The 17,525-nt window shown below is 43.8% G+C and overlaps 1 protein-coding gene across 5 annotated transcripts in view; it reads left to right on the top strand.

The window, feature by feature from the left end:
• SLC20A2 (solute carrier family 20 member 2) overlaps window positions 1-6,909 on the top strand; it is a 57,849-nt gene extending 50,940 nt beyond the window's left edge. For 3 of the 5 annotated variants that reach the window (XM_061478789.1, XM_061478809.1, XM_061478817.1), the window contains exon 11: window positions 5,204-6,909. In XM_061478789.1, coding sequence (XP_061334773.1) covers window positions 5,204-5,368 — 165 coding nt within the window. In that variant the 3' untranslated portion in view covers window positions 5,369-6,909. Of the gene's footprint in view, window positions 1-388; window positions 474-5,203 lie in introns of all 5 variants that reach the window. The other 2 variants (XR_009747692.1, XM_061478799.1) reach the window with 2 other exon arrangements.
• The last annotated feature ends 10,616 nt before the right edge of the window (window positions 6,910-17,525 follow it).

Genomic DNA, 17,525 nt, shown 5'->3' with positions numbered 1-17,525 from the left:
GCCCCTCGAGGAGGACTGTTAGGCAGAGGTGCCTCAGCACCCCTGGAAAATAATCACGCTTCCAAAAAATGCATTGGAGTTGTCACAGTAAAGTTGCTGCAGTCGGGCACAGTGTGAACTCCGTAGCTGTGGTTAAAGGAAAACAGCACTTACAAAAATGCGACCTCAATTTTAAAGCAAACCGATTACAAGGGAAAGCCTGGTTTCCCCCGACGGTGCCATTTGAACCTGGTTGGGTGGCGTTTCTCCTTGTTCAGGGGCTGCGCACCATTCATCATGTATACTTCACTTTCTTGATAAGTGCATGGCATGGGATTTCCTGCATATAACTCTTTTACTACAGGTTTTCCATCTGTCTTTTTTTTATTTTTTTTTTATTTCTTCACAGTGGATTTTGCATTGAAGTAATGTGTGCGCTAACGGTACTTGTAGCCTCAAATGTGGGTATTCCAATAAGCTCCACCCATTGCAAGGTATTGGAGTTTGCAGTGATCACATCAGTAAATCACATCAATAGGACAAACCATAACAAAATACAAGAGATACCAATTGTTGCAGGCTGCCTTCACTATGCAATGTGCCATACAGACAGCAATGGCAAAGTAACAGTGACCACTTTTAAAGCCAGTACAGCTAAGCAAAGTCAGCATTAGAAGTAACTGCACAAAAGTCTGGAACATCTTTCACCCTTTCATAATTGTATCGAACTAATATAGACATATTAAAATAACATAGATTTGTAGTTTGTGTGTCCCAGTTATGTGTATTTTAGAGCCACCTGTATGAAAAAAAACCCACTGCTACATCATTAAGCTAACATTTTAATGTCTCTCTTCTTTTAAACCAACCTGTCCTCACTTTTGTGCATTATAAGACAGAATATGGCCCTTGTAATTAGTTCTTTGAACAAGGTTCTTGGCTTTAAAAAGAAAACAAAAGCAAAACACTGACCAGTTCAAAGCATAGGTATAAGCTGGGTAATGAGCAGAATTTAATGATGTCGTATGATACGTTGTGTGAAAAGACATTTATAGTGCTTATAGGCAACAGGGAGCATGTGGACATTTACACTGCTAGAAGAATATAGTGGGAATTTGGAATTTTGTTCCCCAGGAAATTCCCATGTCAAATTCCATCTTTCTTTCCTTTGCTTCCCCATGGACTCCCAAGCTCTTGGAAGCACAGAGCTGTCTGTACCCCATACCCGCTGGCAGGGTGAGTGGAAGGCCCTCTGAAATCAGAGACCCCAGAGTGGCAAAGCCCCTCTGCTTTGGCACATACCACCAAGCCCTACCAGAGCCAGATCCTGCAGGATTCGCTGCTGCACCCTGGGGACCATGGAGCCCTTCCAGCTCTGGCTGGGGCAGGAAGGTTTTGGGGGCTAACTGCTCCATGGAATGGCATGCGGGCTGGCAAGAAGTCAGGCATCCTTGCCTGTGACATTGACCTGGTTTCCAGTGAAAGAGTCAATGAAATCTACACATCCTGCAAAACGTCCCAAGTTGGTTCAATTGGCCTTTTTCTAGTGAAAACAATTTCTTCAGAAAGCTCTCCTCTATTGCAAAATCATTTCTTTCTTCTGCTGTAGAGCTCTTTGAGAAGCAGCCAAGACTGAGCTGCTCTGAAAGGCTGTTCAGATTTCCTGGCATTGGCCGAACTCTGGTTCCACTGAATCAAGTAGAGAGGGGAAAAATAATAACAATGTGATCCACTTCTAAAAATGCTAGCCTGAAACCAGCTCCCTTTAAGCTGACTGGTATATCAAATGCATGAAGAAGAATTTGCCAGGGAGAATAATACAGCTTTGATTATCCCAGTTGTGTGCCTGAAGCACTTCTAGCCAACCGCTGTAAAAGAGAAAATAATACACTTTGGTGCAGACAAATAGACTGAAGTTAAAAAGAAAATGTCTTGGAAGCCATAAGCTAATGAGAGTCTGGCATTAGGAGGCATTCACTGATTCACTACAGTTAAAAGCTTGGTCTTTTCTAACTGTGGAACAAAATAATTCTCTTTAAAAAATACTTCCATAAAAGCAGGTAACATGGTTAGTCTGTGTCTGCTCCCTGTAGTTTACTATATCTCATTAGATGGATCATTCTTAATGGGAAGATGCACTTCGCAATAGGATTAGGCTGTTCCAGGATGTCACATTATTATAACTGACTGACTGTTTCACCAAAATGAGATCCTGAGTTGAAAGATCCAAAGTGATGAACATAAGATAAAAAGCAAACACCTGTAACAGATGTATTCCTTGTTTTCTTGAGGGGCCCCATGAAGGAATAAAAGAACTATTCAATAACACTAATCAATGGAACATGTAGCAATTAGATAAACCAATGGCAAAGAAGTGTGAAACACCTGAGGTGGAGAGAGACCTGTTCGAGGTGAAACAATAGACTGTAATGAAAATGACCAGTTTGACCACATATGAAGGAAAACTCTAAGCAGCAGCTTTCAGGTCTTGGAGCAGATGTGGTCGCAAACAGGAAATTGGTAGCAGGAAGAAAAGCATTAGCTTCTGAGACAGTTTCATCAAGTCCTCTCATATCAGGACTTGCATTCGGTCCTAAATCAGAGGCTTTGCTCTGTGTTAGGTAGTCACTGCCTGCTACGCCTGTTCTAAATCTACAGCCCGGCAGCTATTCCATGCTCCATGCTGCTGAGAGCCTGAACTGCACCTTTATCCTTGCCACTAGTCAAAGGGGGGAGGAAAGTCCCTCTGAAAGTCTCCAAGTCCAGAGGGCCTGAGGGAAAGACCTAACCTTTTGAGCCTCTAAAGGAATTTGTGAATCTTAACACAGTAGCCACATTGCTTTGCCTGCAACCCTTCAACTTCCCTTAGGATTTAGCACTAAAAAGCCAGTGTGGTGTGAGTGCATACCTTGCCTTTCTGCTGCTAGTTAGGCAAATAATAATGATGAATCTTACACATAGAAGCTGTTATTTATTCTACAGTGAATGAGACGTGGAAACAAACAGGCATTTCTCAGCTGTAACAGATGGAATGTGTTCACGTATGGATAAGATTAGAGGGCAGGAGTTAAATGCTTTTTCTGTCCAAAAGTGACTTTGCTGAGGTCATACTGTCAGCTCTGATTTGCTATTAAGATTTTGTGGTTTTGAAAAATATTCTCTGTGTTGCTATGATGGAATTATCATGTTCTGTGTATTGTCATGATATGCCATTGCACAAGAACAAGAGGGCCAGAAGCATTTCTATAATGCTTTAAGCAGAGCATACTGAAGGCAAACTGCACTGGTTTCAAACAAATCTTGAAGTAGCTGTCATCTGAAATTCTGCAGATGGTGTAGTGTCCCTACACCCGAGTTTTAGCAACTCTCCTAACCTCTAGTTCATCAAAATCACTATTAATAAACTAAACTCTAATAATGTGTAAAACAGATTACCAATGCCATCACTGCTGATACCTTTTAAATTTCAGGAAGGACTCAGAGACTATCATACGCAGACTGCACGCTCGCTCAATGAGCAATGCTCCTTGTTGCAAGCATGACAGATGGATGCTAAGGACATGCCAAATGTAAAACACAGCCTAACAGCTGAGCTGCTGAAAAACCAAATGCTGGTTCCTCAGTTTAACTCTTTGATAGAGTCATAAGTGTGGGGTTCCTCTTAGCTGGGCACCCCTAAATACACTTACACCTTCTAAATACAGAACAGCATACTTTCCACTCAGGGGAGTATTCAGATTAAATATTATCTAACAGATTTCCCTATTGGATCAAGCTTTTTACTGAGGCCTTTTCAGTCCTAGAATATCAAGTTTAGTTTTCGCTTCCACAGGTAACTCCTTTCTCCAAAAAGAAATGTTAAGCGGTAGTTAGAAGTTAAGTAGGTGTTAACAAAAGATGTGGATTTGATGTCACCATTCTAGCTCTCCCTGCTTCCCTGATCTCCCAGCATTTATCACTTTCCTGGCTCTGCAGGTGGGGATCATCCATCTTCTAATCTGTAGGCAGGGACTGATATTCCCATTAAGCAAACAAGCAGGGAAGAGGAGGCAGGGATGGCATTTCAGGGAGCACAACCCCAGCTGTGTCTTGGAGTTTCCTTCAAAACAGGGTATTCCTTCCACATTTCTTGCTGCTTTACAGTGTGGTTTGAATAGACTTGCACTGATGTACATGTTTTTGTTGACCACATGGAGGGCCGCTTCCACGGCAGAAAGAAAATGCAGCATTTCTGATGTTTTTGCATTATTTTTCACCAGAAATGTTTTCATCAGTCCAGTTCTTTCTTAAAAAAAAATAATATTCTCAGTTTATACCTGAGCTTATTAACTGAAAATACATGTGAAGGGAGAAAAGGTTGTAGCTTTCCCCATGCTGCAGTATGTTTTGTCTTCAAAAGCACTGGTCTCTTGATGTCTGTGCAGTTTGCATGTCCCATAGCATCAGCCTGATGTCTCTGTGCACAGGGAGGATTTTAACTCTCAATGCTTTGCTTGGCTGCCTGGCCCAGAAGGGCTGGTTTTCTCAGAGGGTTTGGACTGAGGAGTTTGATGTTGGGCAGCTGTACTGGGTCTAACCTTGCACAGTCTCTCTACTCCCTGCCAGGTTACCATCTCTGTTACAGGGTGGACCCAGCTGCTGTTGCTGTCCTGTTTATAGCCTGCAGTATTGAAATAGTAGGTTCAGCACCTGGTGGGTGAACAGGCAGGACAACCCAAAACAGCAAGAGGGCAGGCACGTGGGACAGGAGCTACACTAACCCAACTTGCCCAATGCCACCGTCTCCAGCAGAGCCTTAAAAGCAGCTTTCCCTTTACTCTCATGATTTAGAGCACAGTCTGGACAGACTTGGAGGATGCTTACCCTCTCCCCTGCAGACTAAGTAAGGTGCTGTGTGAGTGGAGGGCTGCCTGGGTTGCCCTCTTGGCTGATCCAGGAGCCAGTAGGACAGAAAAACACGCAAACTTATTTAGTGTCCTTTGGCTGAGCCCAAGACCCATGAAAGACAGGAGGTCATTGAAAAAAAAAGGTTAAAGCATCCTGGAAGTATTGCTGTCCTGCCTCCCCACCAGAACAGAGCCACCATCAGCAGCAGCAGCTCTTTTATCTCAGAGTATTGCTTGGTATCAGCTGACTGGCATTGGTGTGGCTGTAGGCACCTTATAGGCTCTTAGACCTACTCCTCACATCTTGTCTCTCCCTCTCTCTTCCCTGTGGTCCCAAGGTCGGCTCTGTGGTGGCTGTTGGCTGGATCCGCTCCAAGAAAGCCGTCGACTGGCGCCTCTTCCGCAACATCTTCCTGGCATGGTTTGTGACTGTGCCGGTGGCCGGCTTGTTCAGTGCCGGGGTGATGGCACTGCTGATGTACGGGATCCTACCTTACATCTGAAGAGCCTCCTCTGCTGGGAAAAGGGGAAACGGCCAAGCTACTACCAAGGGGAGAAGCGTTCCCGTGAAAGAACTGGTCGGAGAGGATCCATCTTCCATATCTTAACTTCTTATCTACTGTACATAACAATGTGTCATATTGGTGACATGGTGATGTGGTGCCATTTCTTATATATTAAAGAAATATATATACATATAGTAGGTAACAATACCTAAGTTATATTATCAGTGGGGTGAAAATAATTGCCTAGAATTTAATATTTAGTAAAATTTGTACATAGTGTATCATTTCGGTGGCAATTTTTTAATCTTTTGGAGAAGAGTATGGATTAGGAAATGTTTCTTGTCCATTTGATATAAGAAGAAGCGAGGTACAGGACTGCGTAACACATGAATTTTTTTAAAGCTATTAAGATACTGGAACAAAATAAAATGTGCAGAAGTGCTTTTCATAAAATAACTTTGTTCATGTCATATTGATCTTTGTGTATCATAGCGTAATGGTTATGGCTGTGTAAATACTTACCAACAGTAACTTTTAAATGGTGCATTTCCCTTATATATTTTGGATAAGAAAGTTTAGGAAGTACCAAAGAAGCAGGGGAATAGCTTGCCGATATTATGTTGTCTACACATGTGGGTGTGTGTTGTGTTTCCCCACCTCTAACTCAATGTTGTATTCACCAAGCTCCTGCCAGCAAGGCGGGGATAGTACTGTTCATGTCTTAATGTAACTTAAAATGAAACAAAGCAAAAAGCGCACACAAAAATACTTAGTTCTCGTTACTTAGTAGGCAAACCACAGTTCTCCATGCTAGCTGATAGTAGACTGACTTCATTTTGTGGGTTGAATTTGAAGTATCTCACTGCTCACCTTCTACCCTTCCCCTTCAAGTCTCAGCTCCTGATTGCACTGCTATCAATTCCAGTGGGAGAACAGACCCTTAGTCTCCCATCTTTCTGTCCATCCAGCCACAACCACACACTCTCAGGTACAGGAGTGGGACCGTGGGGTGCATGGCAGCACCATGTACAGAAGCAAAGGGCAGCAGCAAGTAGGAACTGGGCTTAGCCCTAGTTTTACAGTTGAAGGTATGGGCGCCCGCAGGAGTGCTGCCCCACATAGGGGCTGATGTGAGGAGCATGGCAAGGGTGCGAGCAGATGCTGGGTTCCCTAGGGTGAGCCCCATCCTATGCCACAGCCTGCCAGCCACCTGCCATGCTGCTGACTGAGAGGAGGGAACGGGAGCCTGGATCTTCATGAATGGAGGTGTTGTGTGGTAACCGGCATTTGGGATGAGATTTTGTCATGGCAGCTCAGGGGAAAATGGCTAGCTACCTCCCCTGCATGGCTTTGGAAAGCACAAGGTTACTGTTTTGTGGGTGGGAGGCAAAGGGCAAGGGGTGCCCGGAGGAGATTGGGAATCTATTACTGTTTCAATGCTGCTAAATTTTTGATAAAATGTTCTTGGTACTCCATTGTGACTTTTCCATTGGTCATTCATACTAAATTTATAATAAAAAGATAAATGGCCCCTATCACTGTTTGCCTTTTGAGTTTTTTGAGCGTGTCTCAGTCATGCCAGCTGTAATGGGAAGGCTCCATGGGCAGCTGAAACCTACTCCTTGGCATCCACCACCTTTTGTCCTTTGTCCACTGTGGATGAAACAGCTCTGTGCAGCACTGACAAAAGCCCCCTTTTCTTCTTGCTGTCCCAGCGGGCCCAGCACCCAGCCTTCGCTCTGCATGGGGCTTGGCTCATGGCAAGTGTTGCCAGCTCTGTGGATCCTTCAGGTGTGTTCACTGGGCACTCGCTGGCTCCAACTGCTCCCCTGACTTCCTTTCTGGGTGCCTCTAAGCATCCCCGCTGTGGCAGTACAGCAGCACTCAGTTTCCAACCCCTCTGAAACCCTAGACCCATGGTATAAATAGCGCTAGCAAACATGTGGGACTGAGGATCAGCAGCTGAGTGACCAGAGCAGCCGGTCAACGCACAATGACAACCTGGGACCTGTGGAACAGGATAGAAGAACTCACCCTATCTTAGCACTTGCATAAACAAATGCCTGCCCAGTAGCCCAGCAGCTTGCCACCTTGATTTATCTACAGAGGCAAATCAGACTTCTCTTACTCCAGAGGCAGTGGGCTGTGCCAGATCCAGGGGTATGTGATAAATCCCCAGCAAAGGCATCTGGGCGTCTGTCAACACACATGCTGATGAATAGAACTGTTATGAGCAAAATGGCCAGCAAGGCAGCATCTCTAAAATATCCTCACCCCAAACACAGTGACCTTTAATCTGGAGGGAGATGGAAAAGTTACTTTCTCCATGTCACAGAGGTGTCCTTTGCCACCCAGGGAAGCAGAATCACCACAGCAGAAGCTGGTGAAATGCTCTGCAAAGATGGGCATGATGAAAATGTCCCTCACTCGGGCAGCAATCAAAATAAGTACATTTATTACAAGCGAAAACTTTTAACAGAGGAACTGCAGTCTGAATTTCAGAAACCAAAGTGTCTACTGTGGCTCATGGACCACTGGTATATTCTTGATTGAAACCAGCCTCGGAAGAAGAGCCAGGAGGCAAGGTGTGAAGGTGCTTGTAAGATTGTAATCACCCTCATCAACCTTTTCTGGTGCCTCCAGCCTCCACCCCACTTACTTGCCAGATTTCCCAGCTTGCTCTGGGAGTTGTTTCATCCCTCCATGTTTGTTTGATGGTCACTGAGTTGTTGTTGGACTTGTTTTGCCACCAACCCTGCCCTGCTTGTGGTGGTTGGCAGTGTGCCCCACACTGGTGAGGCTAACCTGTGCACCCTGGTTTGTCCTCCATGGAGCAGCCTTATTCTTCCAGCACCCTGCTGCTGGCCTCCTGCCTCCAAGGTAGGTGCCCTGTGCACTAGTGATGGGTCAGACTGGCTGAGCACCCCTTGGGGCAGGGGGTCTGCCCATGCCACAGGTACTGAGGCTGGTTTTGGTGTTGATAACTTAATGCTCCTTGCAGGGCTGTGTCTGGTGTGAGATCCCAGAAAATGCAGCTGGGGAATGCACGGGGCAGGGCAACACAAAGGTACAGGGGACTTAGTTTGCAGTAGCGGGACCTGAGTGGCTTTGTGAGAGCTCCTAGCCCAAGCCTGGGGACCTGGGTGTCCCCACACTGGAACGTGGCAGAGCAGCGGTTGTAAGATAAGCCACTGATACTGGAAAAGACGTGGATGGATAGCTCTTTGGGGGAACCTGTCTGAATGACAGTCTTGCGCATTTTATGTGCTGGCTACTTCTCTAGTGAAGGCAACTGATCAGAAAAGGGTCTTTTGAAAGGTTTAAGGACCTCTGGTTTTGTGCTCTTCCTTTTGTTGAGCTTGCTTTAGTGACACTAATGAGATGGCCTGATGGATCTGATGGAGCATTGATTCCATCTCCTGGGCACCGAAAGAAAGTCAGAACTGGAGAAAGATTTTATTGCCACTGCAAAGCTTTGTAAGCGTCTTTCTTCTAAGCAGTACGGCAAACCAGAAAGGAATTATAAAGAACAAATGCATGAACCATGCTTATCCCAGGTGAAGTTGTACAAATAACTAAATATCACACACAGCTTAAATTCTGATATCTTGGATCTTGGGAGAAAAATCGGTTTCTGTTGCACTGAACTAAATTACATTTTCATGCTGATTGACACAACCAGACTTTGCTTCTACTTGTCTTGCAAAAGTAACCATTATCTGACTTTATTTAGTTCCTGAAGCAAGCTGCTGAACTAGTGATGCTATTATAGACACTCTGTCTTGGGGTAACATTGGTCTGAAAGATACGCATATTGCATCTCTTGTTCAACTGAAATCTTTTAAAAGGGTGTTATTTTTCCTAAGTGAAGCAGTATCTTTTAACTTGTACAAATAGCTGTGCTGATACCATTTTTTGTGTGAGGGGATGAATGCAAGTAACAAAAGCTTATTTCCTTCCTTAACTGCAATCACATTTTAAAACAAAGTTTTAAACCCAGTTGGTGCCTGGAAACCGAGCACAGCGCATGTGTGAGTTCCACAGTTCCTTGCATCACCCCCAGCTGACACCAACCAGCCAGCTGCAGGAAGATGAGCCTCAAATCATGACTTCTTATCTGCTAGAAACCCCAGACTTGAGGATGTGACATCTGCTACTGCTTGGCAATGGTGCCACAGTGCAAATATCTACTGCCGATCGTTATTCATTGCTGTGCTTCAGAGGGAGGAAAAGAAGTGGTAGGTGTCCAGCTGATGGCCAGTCCTTTTCATTGCCAAGTTGCAGTCTGCTCCTGTATGAGATCTTCCAGCACAGCACCATGGCACATGCCAATTCCTTTGTAGCTGCTGAGCCATTCACAGCAGAATTTGAGATGCTGCTAAAGAATAGGATCCTCATTTCTGTTCTCTCATTGTAAGGGCAGTTGGGGTTTCCAGTCTCTGAAAGCCAATTCCACCAAACAGTCCATACCACTCCTCCAGCACAGAGGGATAGGATGCTTGTACCTAGTGTTGGGAAAAGGCAAGGAGGATGTAGTACACTGCTCCTAATTGAACCAGGAAGATGTCCATAACTAAGTGGTAGAGCACTAAATCATTTTTGGGTGATAGCAAAACTGATTTCCTGTTGTGAGAGAAGTTCTGATCTTTTTTTGCTTGAGGGCAAAAATATATAGGAAGGTTAATCTGCAAATGTTATCTTGCTATCTTGATGTACTTTGTAATGGATGATGTCTTGATCTGACAATTTTGAGGATCCCCTTGATTTCTATGGGAAGCAGGCACACCTGGAACTGCTCAGGCTTTCTTGTCTGAATAATTTTCTACATGTGGTCTCCTTCCACTCATTCACGCTTCTCACGGATTCCTGGTGATCTCTGCAATGGAATTGCATGTGGCATGTCTTTCATGCTCATGGGCTTATCAGCGTAAAGCTGACAAGTCCTCTCTTCTTGGCCTCTGACTGCATGACAACCTGTACTAAGTCTTGGCTGCTTCCAGACAGATGACAACTTCTGTTTCCCACAAGACCAGGGATGCTTTGTTACACTGATGAAGTGCTGTCACAGAGCGCTGGGGCTAAGTGCTGCTCAAAATATACCGGAAGTAGTGGGGAACTGGCACAAGAAATTATAAAGGGGATAAAGGAAACTTCAGGCTAGACCCAAGCACTGTGAAGAGCTTGGTCACCCTATGGGGGTAACTGCACAAATACAGCTGACAAGCTTTGGATGGCAAACAAAGGTGAACACACACAGTTTTCTTGGGTCACAGCCGTGTGTTGTATCTATCTGATTTCCAAAGTTTAGACAGTTTTCCTAAGCACTGTGAACAATTTGGATACAGAAAGCTGTGCCAAGACTCTCTAAGACAGCATTCTTCAAGAGCTGCAATATGTAAAGGTTAGCTAAAAAACTTTCTACTTATTTGGGTTACTGTTCCTAAACACTGCAGAAAGATGTTAAAAGACTGTACTGATTTGCAGGCTGTTCTCTTCCATAAAATCCTGTCCTTCCTATCCCATCTTTAGCCCAAATAATGTTCATCCAGGCAGAGTTCCCTTTCCTTTACAAAGACTGAAGTAAATGCTCTCCTATATATCATTTGAAAAAAGTCTGGATGCACTGAGTTTTATGAAAGATTTCTTACTTGTTTGCTTCATTCTTTCATTTTGGGTAGTTTACATCAAACCAGTGTAAAGATATTTCCTTTGTTACAGAAAATGATACCAGCTCCCCTTCACATAGGAATGTATAGAGACAAAAAGTCCTAATTTGAACGATTAAAGACCCATTAACAAATGTGAGATGTTTGCAGATAGGGTTGATAAAAACCAGCTAGTACTGGGATAAGCAGAAATGGTAAAAATAAATGAGGTAGAAAAGACATAATACAAAAGCAAAATAGTCTTCAAAGATCAAGAGGTTGTGATGGAGACAGATACATAATGGTGGAAGTACAAACTGCTGGTGCAAAACCGTAAGAGAAATGATTCCTACAGGGATGACAATGGCTTTTTCCAAAATTCACCACCTTACATGGCCTCTGTTAGAGCAGACTCAATTTGTAATCTGTTATTTTAATCTCATACCAAGATTAGATATAGGGCAGAGGGTGGCCACTGACTTTTCTGATGGGGGCCATAAGAAGGATGGTCACAGAGCAAAGTGAGCAGTCTTTCTCCTGCTTGAAGCTATCCTCCAGCCTACCAAGGGTACTTGCTCATATTCTGCTCAGCCAGTTTAGTAGTACTACTCAAGGACTAAATTTCCACTCAATTTAATTGAGAAAGGCTGTAGGGCTTTACTGCTATCATTGTTTAGCTGTTATTTTTCCTCAAGCTGTAATTATTACTGCCAATGCAATTCAGTGGGTAATGGAGGAAGTCAGGATTGTATATGCTTCAAAACCTCTCAGGTACTACCTACCCATGACACCTATTTCTGAGGCTACCACTCTGAAACATTTTCACTTCAGATATTGGTCATTTACATTTGCCATTAAGATTTTGCATATAAAGAGCTAATAAACGGTTTAATACATTCTCCATAAAGTCATAAAATCCAACAGATCACCAAGTTGTTTCTGCCCCTGGCCTGTAACCATCTGCAGCATTTGCTGATGTATTTATAACTACCTAGAGATAAGTAGCATATGTGATAACACTCATACTCACTTATTAACCTTATATAGCCCACTGGAGAATGTTCTTTTGATATGAAGTTGAATAACAATTTTTTTACTCGGAGGACATAAATTCATTTTCATTTACAGCCTCAGTAACACACGTAGTGAACAAACTCGCTGCAAACCTTCTGATAAAGTAGAAAATACTGGGCAAGCAAAATCTGCCACCCTTGGAAGAAAAGGCTCTGTAAGGCAACAAGTTTGTTTCTTTATCAGTCTTACCAAAAGAATTTAAAAATAATGAATTATCCAGGAAAAATCTGGGATTAATATTGCAAAATACAGAGCTTTGATGTAATTATTTTGTATGCCCTGCTTACAGAATTCCTACTCAGTACTACAGCGTTAGATTCCTTCAATCAATTAAACAGGTAGGTTTATGATGCAAAATAAATTCAATGGAACTTTGGACAGTATTTGCTTGTTGATTTGTCCTGCCTTCAAACTGCAGTGTACTAATGCAAGTGTGCCATCAAGCGGTACAGCAAGAAAGAACTTGGCGAAGAACTGATCCTCAGTAGCTTAAGCCTATTAATACAAGAGACGAAGTATTCCCTGAATGCCACCTTTTTATCCGTAAATAGCAAGTGACAAATATTGATACACCACCATAACAGTGGATGGGAAAGAATTCTGTGGCTGGGATTATGGGGTACATAACTACAGGAGCAAATGTACGCTAATTCAAGAGGATAAGAGGCTCTTCTAACAGGCTTACATAGAAACCTAACCTTTTAAAGTCTGCCAAAGTCCCTAATAATCATAGAGCGTGGTGTATGCTCTATATAACAGAATGACGTAGCTCCTGAATGACCCTTCTGAGTAACTGATGAACATCCTGGCTTGCCCAGATGATGCTGATTTCAATGTACCTCAAGCCAGCCCAGAAGGGAAGCTGCCACTGTGATCTGGGACCTGCTGGTAGTACCTACTACATACACCTATATGGGGACACCTGGGCTCCTCCATTCTCCTCCTCTATTGCTCCAGCCATGCTGGAGCTGGTGCTTCAGAAATGTCTGACTGGGACTCGGAATATGAAAGGATTAATTTAGGTACAGGAAGAATTCTTGTTGGGGATTTCTCTGAGAACCTTCCATCATGAAACTATCTCTTACATCTCAAACCTGAACACATCAATCCCTATGATACTATGAGAAATGTTTTACTGATTTATTTTTTTTATATCCAGATTAACTTGACCACATGCAAGGGAAAATTCATACTTCAGGAGATACTAAGGTGCCTGTACTCAGTAAAATCACTAGAAATTAACTGTCCCTAAATACCTTTATAAATACAGTATTAGGCAATATGAATCAGAGCATATAAGTACACAGACTGTATTAACACACTGTTGCCCTTGATAAGACCAAGAGCGTCATAAAGCTAGTTTTCAGACCAGCCTGGCATATATTCCCTTTTACCTCATATACATACACACGCACATATATATGTATGTGCGTGTGTATATATATGTGTACATACACATATATACATGTTTTTACACACACACACACACACACACACATATATATATATATATGTATGTCACTGAGTTACCACCGCATTTTCCATTCTGGTGCAGCTGAGCACCAGGTACTACCCTATGCAGATATTTTTCCCTGGATATTGTCTGATGCCAAACACATCTCAACACTGCCTCCTTCATTTTATGAAAAAGGCAAAGAAGTTGTGTTACAGTGCAACTGTAAGACAAACATCATGGTTAGTGGGTAGTCACAGCTGTGCTGAAACAGACATTTGGAATAACAGAATAGGAAAATGTCAAGGAAAAGGAACAATATGAGCAAGAACTGAAGAATTGTTTGGAGAGCATCAGTAAGTTGTTAGCAACACAGGCATGTTTGAATCGGGACCGCAGTCATTTATTTCCTAAGAAGAAACAAAACAAACCTTTCCAAAGCAGCTTGTTCTCACTGTCAAAAGCACTAAAGAACATTCAGCTTTCCTCTTTTTCACTGACTGTGAAGACTTGCACTCAGTGCAGTTACCCATGGTCAGCTGAGCTGGGATATCTGTCTGCATCTGTGTTCTTGCCCACAGCCAACCTCCCCTGGCAAAAAACGTCACAGAAGCATAAATGGGGCCCTCATTTACTCCTTGGGGAGCATCTGTAACACTGGCATGCTGAAATAGCCAGGTGTGGCATTCTCTTCATTGTCAGTATTTACATGGAGCTGGAGAGGAGATGGGAAAGCAGAGGAAGACAAGCATTGGCAATACACTGTGTGTCAAATAGAGGAATGCTGCTTTTAACGGTTAAATGGCTAGAGAAAAATGAGACTTTGCAAAGATTTTAAGTGACCATATTTGCGTGCTATGGGATTTGTAGTCCAGGAAAATCAGGTGGAAAAAACAGAGGGAGTTTCAGTATTAGTATACAGCAAACAGTAAAACCTATTGCATACTACAGCCTTTCTAAACTGCTGCTGAACTGCGGCAGGGAAATGTTCATCAGAAGACAGTGGCAAAGAATGAAAAATAATTAGCAGATGTGTACCCAATTACCTGGGAAAGGAGGGAGGAATAGAGCATTAACTAAAAATACACAGCTGAAAGCATTCATGATTAAAATTGAATTTATTTTCTCCTCACTTGGAAATGAAATTATTCTCTCCCCACCTGCTGGTTGGTGAAGGTATGGCTAGGACAGAGGAGGCTTGGAAAGTAACAAGTGAAAAGCAGAGGCTGTGCTTTAAAGTGTTCAAAGCAAGTGAACATCAGAACTTCAAAACCTTTTCCAAGATGGTGCCAGCCCCACTACCGGGATGAGCAGTCCTTCTGTCTGTCACTCTTGAGTGACTGCAATGCTGGTTCATAGAAAGGGCAATTCACCTTTGCTCTTGAGCTCCCCTGTTGTAACACTTTTTTTTTTCCTCCCTCTTTAAGCATACCTTAAATGAGCTTTCCTCCCTCTCCCACTGTGGATAATGTGATGCACAATCCTATACAGCCAGACTGACTCAGGCTCTCATGTTCTGCAGAAGTCAGTCTGAAGTTTGCAGCTAACAGATCTGTATCAAAGAAGGGTCATCAAAGCCAAAGGCAATGTTAGAGGCAGCATTGCATATGTACTTATGGTCCAGCTATATTTGCTATAAACCCTATCCTGAGCCTACAAAATTGAATTTGAACCCTATTCATACAAACCTACTTCCCAACAATGTATTCTTAAGCAGAAGCTTTACAAGCATCTCTGTTTATGTATACAAACCTTCCCCAGGGAAAGTGGGCCCAGAGTTCAGTGAGTCTCTATGTACAGGTTGAGCCACTGTTCAAAGGTTCAGAGGATCAGAGCTAATGGTGTTAGAAATCTAAATGGCAGTGAAGTCTCTCAGAGCAGTAAAATGGAACTTGTCCACCTCTTTTCACTGTCTTACTTATGAAGTTGACTTACATCAGGTTTTAATCGAATTTACCTTTTCATCTGCTCTTCAAAGTTCTTGTCTCTTCAGTGTACTTTAAATTGTAAGCCTTCTCTGGTTTCCAAGTTGACCAGGTTTAGGGCTCAGAAATGGGGAGTCATTCCTGCATTATTTTTGGGGGAGTTGGGGGATGTTTTTGAAAAAGAGAGCCTAAATCCTGTGGTTTGGGAATCTGAAAACAGGCCCACTTGGGCAGTTCTAGCGTTTTAAAATGGAGACGAAATTCTGTGTTGCTGGGCTCAGAAACAGACACCAAGTCATGTTTTGGGGGCTTGCCACTAGGCTCCAACTTTTGCCAAGTTTAGGGCCCAGAAATTAAGAGTTAAACGGAAGGAATGTGTTGCCTTTTCGGGGGCCTTCGTGGGGACACAAAAAAGGCGCTCCAAGAGCCGGGCACCAGCGGGTAGCGAGGAACTCAGGACTTGGGCCCGGCTCCCCGCCCAGGTGCTGGGTTGGAGTCGGTGAGGCGGAGCTCCGGGCGCGGGCGGGAAGCAGGCCCCGGCCCTGTCCGCGCTGAGGACCCAAACGGGCTCGTCCAGCTGGGAAGAGACCGAGGAACCGGGGCCGGGACTCCCGCACAGGCTCCGCTCAGCCTCTGTAAAGGCTCCCGAACCGAGCCTAGGATATAGCCCAGCACCCTGGCCAACGGCTCCGCCGGAGGCTGCCGCGGCGGGTCCCAGAGCGCCTGCGCGGGGCGGGGCCGGGCGCGTTTGAGGCGTTTACACGGAAGGCCCGAAGTGGCAGGCTTGAGGCTGCACCTCCTGTAAAGCTGGCTTCAGCGGCAGCGGTTTCCCAGGCCTGTGGGGTTTTGGCTCAGTGGGTAATGAAGTACATCAAACAGTGCTCCCTGTGGTAGTTTCTTTGTGGGTTACGGATTTACTGACTAGGAACTGGGTTTGAATCATTTAGTCCTAATGCAGAAGCGCTATGGAAAGCCCTGAGGTGATAGCAGTTGTGGATTTTCCGGTGACTTGGATTAGATCTGAATCATTAGCGAGACCTGGAAAGGCTTCCCTTATGCCCTGGCTGTTTCTGAACTGCCCATGGAAAGGGAGGAAAGCGCTACAGCTGTTGAGCAATTTCTGTTGAACTGAAAAGGGAAGTGTTGCTCACATCACTGGCCATGAGATTATCAGCTTTTATGGTTAGGAGTAATTCAATGTCCAACCCACCAGGATGCTTGGAGCACATTGCTACAATATACAGTCTATTGAGCAAAACAAAAGCAAGCAAATAGCATTTAGTAATAATTAAAGAGCCTAATCATTTAACTCCTTTCTTTCTTTCACTGCAGTGATGCTAACACAGATAGTATCAGCTTGATTGTTCGATAGGGAAAAAATACCACTCGTGCTTCCAAGCCAGAGAAATTGGATATTTGGAAACAGAGAACAGTGTTAAACAAATTATAAACTGCGTTATCGCAGAAATGAATCTTCCAGCTAAACCAGCCGAAGTCAGAGCAAAGATGAGGTTAGTCTCTTTGGGTGATAGGCACCACTGCAATATGTTTCCAACCAGGGCAGGGAAAACAAGCAAAAAGGCAGTCTCTGCAGACTAAATGTATGTCCCATCCAACCCCCTGCACTGATGTCTCTGGAATGAGACTCAGTTCAGCTTTTAGTTGTAGCTGCAACACAAAGCTGTAAGAAATCTGCTTCAGAGCCAGAGCCCAGTCTTCTCCTCTTGCTTGGCATGCAACCATCCCATAGCATCTCTTTTGGAAACAATCAAGCTTTACCCTAAAGGCTGTTTCCAGGTTTTGTCACTGATGTTACTGGTTCAGAATGTTACTCAAGTAAGGGTTTGAAATTTTTGCTCCTATCTATAGTTACTAACTGTACCTAATTGTACACCACCCTTTCACTTAGTCCCCCACCCCCCCATGCCTTGCCTTCTGCCTTCATTTTACCTTTACAAACAAGGTAACATTTTACCTTCCATAAGATTTTCATTAAATCTCCTCTGTATCAGGTTGCTTTTATATAGAGAGAGAGGGATTAACAAAATTCAGTGCAA

Source organism: Pezoporus flaviventris, unplaced genomic scaffold (assembly GCF_033815535.1).
Source record: "Pezoporus flaviventris isolate CSIRO_AGI_PZ_B2104156 unplaced genomic scaffold, CSIRO_AGI_Pfla_v1 ptg000002l, whole genome shotgun sequence".
In the NCBI taxonomy this organism is placed as follows: Eukaryota; Metazoa; Chordata; class Aves; order Psittaciformes; family Psittacidae; genus Pezoporus; species Pezoporus flaviventris.
This window is presented reverse-complemented; position numbering and strand designations above follow the sequence as displayed.